The sequence below is a fragment of the Callorhinus ursinus genome, unplaced genomic scaffold (assembly GCF_003265705.2).
Source record: "Callorhinus ursinus isolate GAN/ISIS: 27379988/994484 unplaced genomic scaffold, GSC_fseal_2.0 scaffold22, whole genome shotgun sequence".
NCBI lineage: Eukaryota > Metazoa > Chordata > Mammalia > Carnivora > Otariidae > Callorhinus > Callorhinus ursinus.
Window position 1 is genome coordinate 27,920,323 of NW_027397084.1, and position 13,809 is coordinate 27,934,131.

Consider the following 13,809-nt stretch of genomic DNA (forward strand, 5'->3'; position numbering starts at 1 on the left):
GAAGCCCGTTGTTAGTGTGAAAGAACAAGTCCTGAATTATTTTATAGCTTCTCTACTAAAGCCTAATTCTAAGCTGCAGAATACATCCAATATTTAAACATACACTAACATAGCTGAGAGAGAGAAAAAAGACATTTGAACCCCCAGGAGCCAAAAATGACCTGCTTTCCACTAACCCCAGGTTCTAGCATATCCCTGGATATAATACAGCAGGGATGGGAGGAATTCAAAGAAATATGCTTTCAAGTGTCACATTCATTTAAGGCTGAATACCATCCACTGTGTAAGTCTGAGCTGCTCTATTATATTTATTTATAAAAATAAAATTTCATTACTATCACAATGGTATTTTATACAACCCTAATGACAAAAGAACCATTTTTTTTTTGCTCCCTACCTAAGATTTACAAGGCTGATCAAAAATTGAAATTATTGGTATAAAGTGATAAAATAAGACAAAGCATGGTAAAGTCTGCTTTATTGGTGGCAGTTAGTATAAGTCAATAAATATTGATCCCCAAAGAAGAACTCATTTATTTATCTGGTCCATAGAGAGCAGAATGGAACTGAACCAACTGCCTGCTGAGATGATAAACTGAAGTCAATCCTGCTTCTTGGGAAATGAAGCCATAGCTAGCTGATATATGGCATATGCTGTTCCTGAAAAATAAAAAGAAACAAAAAAAAGAACTTCTAAGAAATTCTGAGATTTCTATGCATAAACCTAATATTCTAGCTAAAAGGTTGTAAAGAGAAAGAGGCAAGTCTGGCATTATTGCTACTTTTATGGGAACATAAAAAAGTATTTTGATAGGTGCTGGCAAAATTTAAAATAAATATATGTTAAACACATTTAATCTAGTTTTAGTATCAGTTAACTTCTATAGAAAGTGTTAGATACAGTACAATAATGTATTTGTCAACTTGAATAACATGTAAAAGAATTTTTAAGTAAGTTTAAGAACATATATAAAGGCTATTTCCATAGTAATCTAAGATTGCCTGAGAAATGCTAAGAATGATTCAAATACCAAAAAAGGGGTCAAGATATGCAAGCACTCCCTAAAGTGTATTATCAATATAAAACCAAGGAAGAGTGATACACTTAAATTATCAAGTTTAATGTAATAGCTAATAAGTGAAAAATTATTAAAACGACCTACCAGAACTTAGGATGTACTGTACCATGTACTGTCTAACTCAACAGAATAAAAAAAAATAAAATAAAAATAAAAAAATAAAACTACCAGAATACCTATGAAATAGTCACACTGATCAAAAAGAATTTAGGACTTTATCTTAAGAGAGCCCAAATGCCACTATCTAGTTGTTGTCTTCATCCAAAAATGCCCCTTCACTGTATTTAATCCAAGCCAAAGAAGGCACCTTGGCATGAGCAGGAAGACTTTGTAATTAGGGTTCAAATTTCAGCTTTTCCACACAGAGGCAATATTATCTTGAGTAATTAACACAATTTCTTCAACTTTAAAAGAAGGACACATTACAGACTTAATACAAGGGGTCCAAAAATCCCACATAAATGTGGCATTCTTATCAATAGGACAAGCACACAGTAATCACTCAAATATTGTTTCCCTGACTCCCCCAGAAAGCAATCATTCAAATTCTTCACTCTGCTCCAACCATACAGTTTGTGATATTCCACTGCTAATACTGTACAATGGACCTGCCCAATCCACAGAAAAGAACTTCAAAGCACTTTGGGTACTGTAATAAGTGCTGTTCTATACAGGTTGTTTCTGTCATAAACATGGATGTTGAGTGTAGTTGTAAAATGTTTTTTTATTATGTATCAAAGTAAAAATGTTCAAAAAGCCCGTTACAGTAGATGGGGCAGAGTAGATGGCCTGCAGGGCCACCATTAGCACACTCTGAAAGCTACCTCTATCATAAATACTCATCAAACATTATTGGTTTTTTTTTTGACATTAAAATGCTCTTATATAATATGTATCAATCATCCTGTTGAATCCTTACATGCAAAGCATTAAGATCTCAGATTCTGGAGACAGACTTCCTATGTTAAAATACTGGCACAGTAAAAGCAATGAAGTTGTTAGTTTTCCTTACTGTTACTTATCTATAAGTCAAGCACTCCAAGTATCTTACCACCAACTGTAAGGATCATAGTGGCTCTATACAGGAGGGCATCAGCTACTCCACCCTTCAGATGCACTGGAATTCCATTATCCTCCTAGATCAAAAAACAATAATAATTAATACATGTGTCATTTGTTTTCAACTAAGTTGAAAAGACTAATCCATTTATATAAAATTAAGTGCCTCCTTAAACCCCTGGAATTAAAATATTGTAAACATCAAAATTAAAAGACTACAATTTTCCTGATTCTGTCTCTACTTCCACTAAATTAAGATAAGAACTCCTAAAAGTCAATATTCTTTCTCTTAAATTTAGTGAGATCCAATAAAGATGTTCTTTCCAAGGAATATATAAATGTTAAAGTTGTGAAAATACACTAAGTTCATCAACTGAATTATTAAAAAGATCAGTACTCATCACACTTTAGATTTAATCATAAGATTTATTTTTTCCTTAAAAAAAGGGGGGGAAGGGGTTTGTTTATAACCTTCATTATATCCTTAACCCCTAGTCCAGCACCTGGCATACAGTAGATATTTAATACATCTGTTAAATATAAGTATTTTATTTTTACGTAGCATATAAATGGCCCCTGACTTAACAATGGTTCAACTTACGATTTCTCAACTTCACAATGGTGTGAAAGTAATACACATTCAGTAGAAACTGTACTTTAAATTCTGAATTTTTACCTTTTCCCAGGCTAGTGATATGCAGTACGATACTCTCTGATGATGCAGGACAGTGGCAGCCAGCCACAACTCCCAATCAGCCACACAATCATGAAGTTAAACAACCAATAGGCTTACAACCATTCTGTATCCATAAAACCATTCTCTTTTTCACTTTCAGTACAGTATTCAAGAAATTACATAAGATATTCAACACTTTATTATAAAATAGGCTTTGTGTTAGATGACTTTGCCCATCTGTAAGCTAATGTATGTGTTCTGAGCTTGTTTAAGGTAGGCTAAGCTATATTTAGTAGGTTAACTATATTAAATGAATCTTCAATTTAAAATGTTTTCAACTTATGATGGGTTATTGTTTATGACATAATGACATAACCCCATCATAAGTCAAGGAAGAAGCTTACAGCATACAAGGCTTTTTAATCACTCAAAATTTTATTTGGGAAAAACCAGAGATCACCCAGGAAAACAAACAAAAAAAATCACTAATAATTTAACTACTTTTAAAAGTTAATGACTCTATCCCATCATCTTTCCTCATGTGAAAACCACAACATATCCATAATATATAGATGGTACATATCCATATCCATAAATATATTTATATATATCCATAAACATATTTTTTAAAGATTTCTCTCTCTCTCTCTTTCACACACACACACACACACACACACACCCATGGGAAGAGAAGAGAATCGGAAGCCGACTCCCTGCTCAGTGTAGAGCCTGAGCGATCTCTGGACTCTGAGATCATGAACTGAGCCAAAACCAAGAGTCAGACGCTCAACTGACTGAGCCACTCAGGCATCCCAATATATGTAAATATTTTTAATGCCTACATTATCTTACTTTCTAATTTACACACACACTTGTTTAATATACAAAATGAGATTATGCTGTAAGGGTCTACCATATACTATTTTTCACTTAATGCTATCTGTTTAAATATTTTATTTCTTTATTTGAATTTATTTGGGAGGGGGGAGGACGAGCAGGGGGAGGAGCGGAGGGAGAAGCCAACTGGCAGGGAGCCCTTCCCAGGACCCTGAGATCAGGACCAGAGCCGAAAGCAAACGCTTAACCGATTGAACCACCCAGACGTCCCTACTTACTGCCAACTTAAAAGCCATTCTGTTAGTCCCTTTAAGCCCACCTTATTCCTTTTAATGGCCACATAGCATTCCATTGTGCAAAAATATCGTAATTGAATTAGCTAGTCTCCTATTAACGGGTATTTAGGTTGTTAGGGTTTTTTTGGTATTAAAATCCTATAATGAAGAATCTCTTTCCTTTTTTTAAATATTCTTATGCTACTACTTCTGCAGAAAAGATTTTTTAAAAGATTTATTTATTTTAGAAAGGGAGAGAGTGTGCTCCCTCTATAAAATTTTTGTCAATCATATGTCAATAAAACTGGAAAAAAATGTATCTTCTTCTAATATGTTTTGCAGGAGAAGCATTTATATCTGCAATTTATCTTTTTTTAAGGTTTTGAGAGAGAGAGCGCGTGTGCGCGCACCCAAGTGGCAGGGGGGGATGGGGGATGGACAGGGAGAGGGAGAAACAGGCTCCCTACTGAGCAGGGAGCCCAACACGGGGCTCGATCCCAGAACCCTGGGATCATAACTGGCTGAAGGCAGATGCTTAACCAACTGAGCTACCCAGGCACCCCTGCAATTTATCTTTTAATATACAATACAGAAGGGATCAAACTTTACTTTCTTTAAAATAGCCAATTTTTCCAATACCAACTTATTATATCCTTTCCTCTCTGATATGAAATAGCACCTTTAACATATATTAAATTTCTACATATATATTTATTCTGTTTCTGCGCCCTTTCTATGGTCTATTTGTCTATTCTCATGCAACTATCCCAAAGAGTGCCAACCCAATGTAACTTCTCCAAAGTGTCTTTGACCAATACCCTTTCCCTCTCGTTTCTTCTGCTTCCCCAAGGGCCTCCTGTATATAAAAAATGCCCAATTAGCTATCAATAGTTTCTTATTATTCTTTTGCTAATATAGCAGGATCAGTAACAATCAAAACATTGCCAAATTTACTTCCTATCTCCACCTTTTGGTAATTTTACTATTACAAGTAATAACGGTCTATAAAATATTCCAGTACCTGAAATAGCTTTTGTTTCTCTGGAACTTTATTTTCAAACTGCCTGCGTGAAGCAGTACTTATGGTCCTCTGGGCAATCTGACGAAGAGCCTGAAATGAAAAATCCATAGATGTTAGGCAGATTTAGGTCTTAAAGAAACCTTCAAAACCAACCATTTTCAATCTTTAATATTACAGAAGAGGGAAACTGACAGTTAAAACATATCCAATTTGTCAGTAAGAATCCTAAACCAGCAGCCAGGTTTTCCAATTGGTTGTCCATCCACTACTCTTTATATTAAAATTCTGCAGTCTCCAAAAACCACATTCAAGTAGCAATTCTGAGCAAAAGAAAAAAAAATCATCTTTACCTGATTGAACTAGTAGTAGCATCATATAATCCTTGAGTAAAACATTGACATACAGATATTACAAAAATAAAAGAGTGATTACAAAATACACTAAGTTCAACTATTTGCATTTAATATTCTACCATATTATTAAAAATCTATTTCTTGATACCAAAATAAAATGGCATGATTCCTACTTAATTAAAATGCTTTCCTCATTACATCTTTCCTAAAAAAACCTTTAATAGGGTATAATTCTTTTAAAAAAGAAACTTGCATTATATATCCAATTGAATTAAATAATGAAACAAACATGCACTCTATATTCCAAAATAAATGATACACTGAGAGGCTAAGTAAAACCTTACTGAATAATTACAAGAGAACGGTCACGGTTACATTTTCCTTCACTTTTTCGAAATTTTGGGAAAATATTTCACATGTTCAAAGCAGGAGGAGGGGTGAAGGACACTGACACTTGAAGAACCGCCTGATGGAAGCAACACTACACTTCTGCCATGACTGCTCCCCAAGTCCCAACCAAAAGTGAAATGACTTGCTTTTTAAACCGCATTCTGATGCTCACAAAGCTCACAAACGTTGAAACTTAAAAGTCTTTCAAAGTACCATTGGAACATCTTTCTGTCTGAAGCTTCCGGGTATCAGAAACTTCGCAGTTGGACCTTAGTTTTACTCATATCGGAGCTACCACTTCATGAATGACCTATAGGTTTAGGGGTGGCCAGTTAAGAACCCAAGGCTGCCTAACTCACCTCTGGTCACCCTCCCAGCCTCTCCACTCCCTTCATCTACCCAACACAGGGGGCGAGAGGAACAGATGGAAGGGAAAGTAACGGCAGGCGAAAAGGACACGGACCAAGGTGACTTCGGAAGTCGCCTTTTCCCACCCTTCTTCCCTCCCAGGAGAGGTGTCTCAGTCAAGGCCCCTTAGCCTCCATTCCCAACCTTCCCGCCCCACATTAAGAATACAAGCCGAGAAGTTCCTCACCAGCCGATTCCACATCTTGGCTCAGTTACTATCCACCAACCGCGACAACCGACCACCAGGAACGAAAGTCCCCGCACCGGAACCGGAACTACCTTCTGGCCTTGCGCAAGCGTCATAGACATTTCCGGGCGGAGGAGGGGCTTGAGCTTCTCTGACCATAGAGAGCGAAAGAAAGACGAGAGCGGCCGTACGGCTGTGGCCGCTCTAGCCGACTGGCCGTTTCTGTCTCTTCAGCTCGTTCCCAACCTGGCCGATGACTTTCATGCGGCTGGTCGTTGGAGCTAAGGCTGGAAGAAGCAAAGGACTTTTGAGACCAGAGAGGCGAAGAGTGACGTGTCATGTACTTTTTAACTAGCTTACATAAAATTAATGTGAGACCAGGCTACCGTAGAAAATTAGTGTATTTGGAACGAGAAAGGGTTTTTTAAAACTTAGCAAACTTTGAGCCATTGTATAGACGTTGAAAGAACACTGGGTTGGCCTGTTGTGAAGCTGCATGAAATACAAAACAAAAAGGATAACTCCTCTCACACGGATACAATCCGTTTTTTCCGCTAATGAAACTTTGTGAGGGCGTTATTGTTCCTTGTGCTGAGACTGTGCTGCAAGGAGCTGCGTCGGGATACCAATTTTTATCTTTTTGTACCTTTAGATGCTGCAGGACTCCCCACGCAAGAAACTACCAGTGTCCCGAAATTGTGGAAGCTGTTCGCTCGTTTCTCCGTGTCTGGGAAAATGCTGAAAAGAGGGGGTAAAATTTAATTGTGGGGCAAGAAATGGGACGGCAAATCTGGGCTCTTAATTGTCTTACTGTCTCAGGTCGAGCGGGGCACTTTCCTTGATTGGAGTGGGTAGGCAGAGCAATTATTGTAGATAGGCTGTGTATCTTGTATCAGTTTTGCCTAAATAATGTCACATTACAAATATCTTTATTCTCTGTGCCCACCAAGTGTGTATAAATATAAACATATTTACCCTGTACTAAAATCTTTCCACCTTTTTACAAACTCTGATTATTCCATTGTGATTTCAAATAGTGGATGATATATGGGTTCAGCATAGGTGAAATGTGTGGATAAAAATTAGTAATATCAAAATTATTCCCTCTCATCTTTTGGGTTAGATCCACCAAATTATCTGTCCCCAGTTCAGATTCTCTTCCTCACCAAGGTTTTTAAATAGCCAATTTCTCTCTCTCTTCCCTAGATAAGGACTGAAAGCATCTGGCTTAATCTCCTCCCTGTATTATGCACTGCGATCAAATCCTTGAGGACAGTTACCAGGTGCCAATAGCTGGAGCATACAAATTTTTTAAAAAAGTAGATTGTCTAGAATTTGAACTTGTTAAAGTTTTATGTGCTGTCTTACCATTTTCTCCATCTAGATTGTAAACTTCTCAAGAACAGAGATTAATTTTTTACCAATTCCCTAGTACTGCTTAAAGGGCTAAAGGTTAGCCAGCAGATGAATTAATGATATATTGGGTAATAGATCTACATATTGGATGAAGGACACTTATGGCTTTGTCCAAAAAGAACCAAAGATTCACATAATTTAGATCCTAAAATAGATGCAGATCCTTATTTGCATGTCACTTAGTACAATTTCCCCCTTTTTACTTGTTCATTCCATCAGCATAAACATATTCCCATATTAAACAAACATTTAAGTTACCATCCCATTTCTCTTCAAAATAAAACACAGATCTCTATACTTGTCTTCTCTTACTCTCCTAATCTTTTTTTAAATCCCATTTTGGGCAGGCTTTTGGTGCTTTTTCTAGGATCCCCAATGGCCTTTACATTGTTAAATAAACTGTCAATCTCAATTTTCATCTTTTCCATCTATCAGCAACATTTAACATAATTGATCACTCCTTCACAATATACTGTTTTAATTTGGAAATAAGCCATAAATGCCATTCAGTATAACATATATGTAGTTTCAAACACAGTCTTAAGGAGCTTCCTCTGTACACTACTCTTTTGATGGTTCTCCATTTCAGCAATGTTTTTAGTTTCCTGAAACCTCATCCTCTCAATCTCTAAATTACAGAGTACCGCCTTTTTTTTTTTAACATTCAGCCCTTTTGTGATTTCATCCAATGCCATGAAATACCATTTGTGTGCTGACAACTCTCCAGCCTGACCTTTTCCTTTAACCCGACATCTCCACTTAGATGTCTTAATGGACATCTCAAACCAAAACTGAATTCTACTCTCCACCCCTTATTTCCAAGGCTTCTGCTCTGCAATTTTCTTCAAGCCCAAACTCTGTTTTCCATCATACTCTATAAACTAACCCATTAGAAAATTCTGTTGAATACATACACCTTCAAAATAAAATCTGACTCTGACTGCTTCTCATGACTGCTACCCACCACTCCAGACCAACCCACCATCTCTTGCTTGCATGACTACAAAAGCGTTTTTAACCGGCTTCCCTACATGTACTTTTACACTCAAGTCTATTTTCCACACAGGGATGATCCTTTTAAAGATTTAAGTTAGATAATGACTGTTTACAACTGTTTTCTTCACTGCTGTACTTGCAGCATCTGGAATAGTAACTGGCACATAGAAAATGCTCAGTAATTATTGGTTAAATGAATGGTATGTCGCATGAAATAACTTATTGAGAATAAACACTCAAAAAATCTTGGATATTCATTGTACTACTTTCAAACAGTTTTCAGTCCCAGGATTCCTCACTCATCATCTCCTTGTGCTTATTCTGTAAATTGTGATTATCCTGACAGAAAAATATACCTGAAATTGGCCTGGGTGCCTATCAAACTTTATTGGATCTTCTCAAGCACACCTGAAATTTATTTCTAGATTTGTAAATTTATCCTCTGTAGCAGAATAGTTATTTTCAAAAGTTTCCTTTCCAAAACATCAGTTTGAGGTTTGTTTGTAATATTGGAAAATTATTACTAGATTACTAGACATGATTAGAAAGTATATCCAGAGGGTTTCTGAACATTATAACAGGACTGGCAGTACACTATTTAGGTATATGGAAAATGAGAAGTAGGTAATGGTTAATTTAAGTCTTGTCAGTAAGATAAGTATGTGTGAAAATACTAAGTGAAAATAATCACAATTACTGATGCAAAGTTACCAAATCACAGTTATTCAATCTTTCCCTTTAAAAAAACAAACAAGATTACAATCCTTACTTTGATCCTGCCTATAGCATCTATAAATAAAAAGAGGAAAGCCAGAATAGAGATTTGTGTGATTGGGATGTGGGTTTTAATTCTGAAACCATGCTTCATCCACTTCGTTTTTTGGGTTTTTTTAAGATTTTATTTTTTGACAGAGAGACAGTGAGAGAGGGAACACAAGCAGGGGGTGTGGGAGAGGGAGAAGCAGGCTTCCCGCGGAGCAGGGAGCCGATGGGAGGCTCAATCCCAGCACCCTGGGATCATGACCTGAGCCAAAGACAGACGCTTAATGACTGAGCCAACCAGGCGCCCCAATCCACTTCCAGTTTTATAAAAACAATATAGTAGAATAGCTTCATGTGAAGTTTAATGTACAAAAACTGCTAGCTACAGAAAAGATAGCACTTCAAAATAATTCCTTATTTTCTTTATTACAGTTAGGAATCAAAAAACACTTGGTTATCTCTTAATTGCTGTATTCATTATTAAATAATTTTATCTAATTGCCAAGCCTCAGTCTTTTCATCATTTAAGTTAAGGACTGGCTTTGGATTAATTATCTCTAGCTCCAAAATCCTTGTGTATGAGAAATAATATAAAATGTATTATTGAGTTCATTCCTGTCGAACAATAATTTATTGGCTACCTAATATGATTCCAACACTTTGCAATATGTTCAGGGAAAAACTTTTAAAATTCCAAACCTTCTGGAGCATATAATCTAATTAGGAAGGTAATAAACACATAATAGTAAGTTATGATGTGTATACAAATGAGTCTTAGGTAACTGGTTTAGCAAAAGTTGCTCATGGGAAATTCAAGGAAGATAGCAGTCATTAGGAAAGTTTGGAAAGACTAAATTTCAGCAGTCTTGTAGAATTAGAATAAATGAAGTAGTGAGTTTTAGCAGGGTCCAACAGAATAAATGGAGTAGAGATTAAAAGGCATTCTAGACTTAGAGCAAGAACATGATTAATAACCTGGATTTAGAATCAAGCATGATCAACTGCAGGAACTTTAAAACAGATGGCTAGGTGTAGTGAAAAGAAAAAATATTGTAGTTAATAACTTGAAGTCAGACAGATCCTGAATCTGTCACTTAATAGTGATTATGATTGAAGGCAAGTTTCATAATCTATACTTCAGTTTATCTGTAAAATGGATAATAGTATCTATCATCACTGGATGGCTGTGAAGATTAAATGATATAATTCAATAAACGTTAACTTTTTAAAGATTTTATTTATTTGAGAGAGAGAAAGAGCACACATGGTCGGGGGCAGGGAGAGGGACAAGCAGACTCCACGTGGAGATCACCACCTGAGCCGAAATCAAGAGTCCACCACTTAACCTACTGAGCCACTCAGGTGGTCCTATAAATGTTAACATTTATTATGGAAGAAAAAGTTGGGTAAAGAGACCAACAAAATCCAGGCAGAGGGACAGCCTAGACAGAGGCTAAGACGAGAAGGTGAACAGATGTCTTCCGGGACTGCGAATACTATGGTAGCAGAAAGACAAATGAGGGGCTGAGGGAACAGTGGAAGAAGGTAGGGTGAAATTTTAATAATGATTTTAAATTTTATCCTGAAGGTGAATGAGGGCCATTTAAATTTATGGGGGGACGCCTGGGTGGCTCAGTAGGTTTAGCATCTGCCTTCAGCTCAAGTCATAATCCCAGGGTCCTGGGATCGAATCCCGCATCAGCCTCCTTGCTCAGCAGGGAGCCTGCTTCTCCCTCTGCCTGCTGCTCTCCCTGCTTGTGCTCGCTCGCTCTGGCAAATAAAAAAAAACTTTAAAAAATAAAAAAATAGAAGTTTATGGGATGAATTGTCCAAATCAGAACTCTATTTCAAGATCATTCTGGTAGTAGTGAAAGGCTAGATTGAACATAAATTACAAGGGTCTGAAAGCCCATTAGAAGGCTCTAATAATAATACAAGGAAGAAAGAAAATCTGAAATAACATAGTAGCAAACAGATGTAGATAAGGGGGTGGATTAAAGAGCCAACTATGAGGAAGTGCCTTCAAAAATCAAAGTATAGTGATTTTATTGGATTGGGAAGCTGAAGAAGACAGCGAGGTTCCTGACTCAGCTGATAAGGTGGTTGATCATACCATTCACTCTATCAAGGAATATTAAGAGAAACCAAGGCTAGTATGAAAGGATTCCTGTTTTGGCCTTCTTAAGCTTGGGAAATCCAAAGACAATCCAAGAAGAGATCCATTCTGAACAATCTACAGCTCAGAAGAGATGTCAAGGCACAAGAAAAGATAAGTCAGTGTAAAGATGGTAGAAGTGACTAGGAACTTTATGATTGCTCAGGGAGTATATGTAAAGGGAGAAAAGGGCCTGGAATATAACTTCAAAGAATTCCCAACATTTTATGTGGTGAGCATAACCAAGGAATATATAAGGGAGACTAATGACAGATAAGTAGGAAGAAAATCAGGAGAGTTATTCACAAAGCCATATGCTAAGAATGAAGAGGGAAGGAAGATGCCAACTATCAAACGGAGCAAAAAGTTCAAGGCTGAGTTTATTTCCATGACAAAAAGGAGTGGGAATTGTTCATTGCCATTTTTCTATACTTTCTGCTAAATGTTCGTCATCACTTCCCTTATGCCTCAAAACAAAAATCTGTCAAGTAGGTATTAAAATTCCCATTTTACTGACAGGAAATGGCAAAGGATTTAGGAGATTAAATAATGTGAAGGTAGATTTTTTTAATATAGATAAGAGCCAGGTCAGCTTGCTTCTAAAACCTATACTCTTTCTACTGCATTTTTCAGACACAGATGATAGAAAACAAAGTACAGTGCAACTGTGAGGTGAAACCTTAGCTAAAGCTGAAGATGACAATAATGTATAAATTACTCTTTTACAAGCTTGGTTGTAAAGAGGAAAGACAACACACTCCAGGGATTACTTTAGACCACTAATTCAACTGCAATTTAACATGTATTGTTAAAGCTATTTTTTCCTGTATTTCTGGTCCTTGAGCAAAGTAGCATTCAAATCTTGACAGTGAAAGTGATGTACGGTGAGTTCAATCTTTTTCAACATTACCTTGGATAAAAAAACTTGTCACACACCAACAGACAAGTTCCCGTTAATATCACTGACAGTACATAACAAATCTATTTTAAGATCTTTAAAAATGTTATAGAAGTACCAAAAAGTAATTCAAGGAGTTTTCTGGTTTAAAAAAAGTGGGCTGGCTCCAAGAGTTTATCTATTCTCCCTTTCACCCCAATAAAATGAAAAAGGAACTGAAAAAATAGGAGGTATTGATAGGCATCATTACCTTAGGTGAATCTCAAAGGCATGCTAAATGAAAGAAGCCAGTTTCAAAAGGTTACATTTGGTATAATTCCATTTATGACATTCTAGAAGATGAACTATGGGGGTGGAAAAGAGATCAGCGGTTGCCAGGGTTTATGGATGGGGAAATGGGGAGTACAAAGACGTAGGATAAGGGAGTTTTGGGGGGGCTGATGGTACTGCTCTGTATCCTATGGTGGTTAATCTATACATTAAGTTAAAATGCACAGAAATATACATGACAACAAAAAAGTAAAGTTTACTGTATGATCATCTAAAACAATTTTTAAGGACATGAGCCCAAAAGGATAGAGAGTTGTGGGGGGTAAGAAAAGTGATTTCTGTAGATTTCTAGAAAACAGCAAATGAAATATGATTGAGCAGGACAGAGGGGCTCTAAGGGGGACACCAGTGAGAAGCATGCTCATTGGTCCACAGCCCTGGAGAAGCTCAGACTTGGACATCAAAGTTACAGCAAGAAGGAATAGGCCTGAAAATGACTAGCTGAAAATTATATACAACAGAATGCTCAGATCCAAAGACCTCTGTCCTATCCCTCTCACAAACAAAGACAATCTCTCACCTCCATCACTGTCTCTACTTTTATCTGGAGAAAAGTAATGGAAGACAACCAGGTAGAAGGGATATGCAGAGGGACAGGTATACGGAAATATGCATAAAGTGGAAAACAGAAGGTGAGGTGGAGGACAAGGCAGAAGCAGTTAAAGGCAGGAGAAAAGCAGACCCTCCTTGACCCCTTCCTACTGAAGACCAGAGAATTCCCTAGAGAAACTGAACAGCCCCAAGAAAAGGTCTTCAGCCAAATGACTGGCTCCATGACAATCATTCTCTAATGCAGTACTTCTCAAAATTTGGTCCACCTACAGTTGTTGACCTGCCAACTCTTTATTACTTGTCTAACCTTTTTATCATGAACAGGAACAAATAATTCGTTGAGTGGCATTTCTGAGTAGCACTGTACTAGTGAAGCCTATCACTTGTCAAGCACTGGCCACAAAAAGCTTTCAAT

The 13,809-nt window shown here is 37.0% G+C and overlaps 1 protein-coding gene across 1 annotated transcript; it reads right to left on the minus strand.

Moving 5' to 3' along the window:
- Nucleotides 1–461: 461 nt before the first annotated feature.
- COX7A2 (cytochrome c oxidase subunit 7A2) lies at nucleotides 462–6,507 on the minus strand. Its single transcript, XM_025890446.2, has 4 exons — nucleotides 6,286–6,507; nucleotides 4,948–5,037; nucleotides 2,131–2,215; nucleotides 462–660 (listed from the first exon to the last, which is right to left on the minus strand). The coding sequence occupies exons 1-4, from the start codon at nucleotides 6,298–6,300 to the stop codon at nucleotides 602–604; spliced, it is 249 nt and encodes an 82-aa protein (XP_025746231.1). The 5' UTR covers nucleotides 6,301–6,507; the 3' UTR covers nucleotides 462–601.
- Nucleotides 6,508–13,809: the final 7,302 nt, after the last annotated feature.

Bases quoted from the DNA above. Each gene is read 5' to 3' on its own strand.
- COX7A2 (XM_025890446.2), bottom strand. The intron at 2,216-4,947 runs GTACTGGAATAT...TTTTTGATCTAG, and splicing joins AGAAACAAAAGCTATTTCAG to GAGGATAATGGAATTCCAGT. The intron at 661-2,130 runs GTAAGATACTTG...TTTATTTTTCAG, and splicing joins TATGATCCTTACAGTTGGTG to GAACAGCATATGCCATATAT.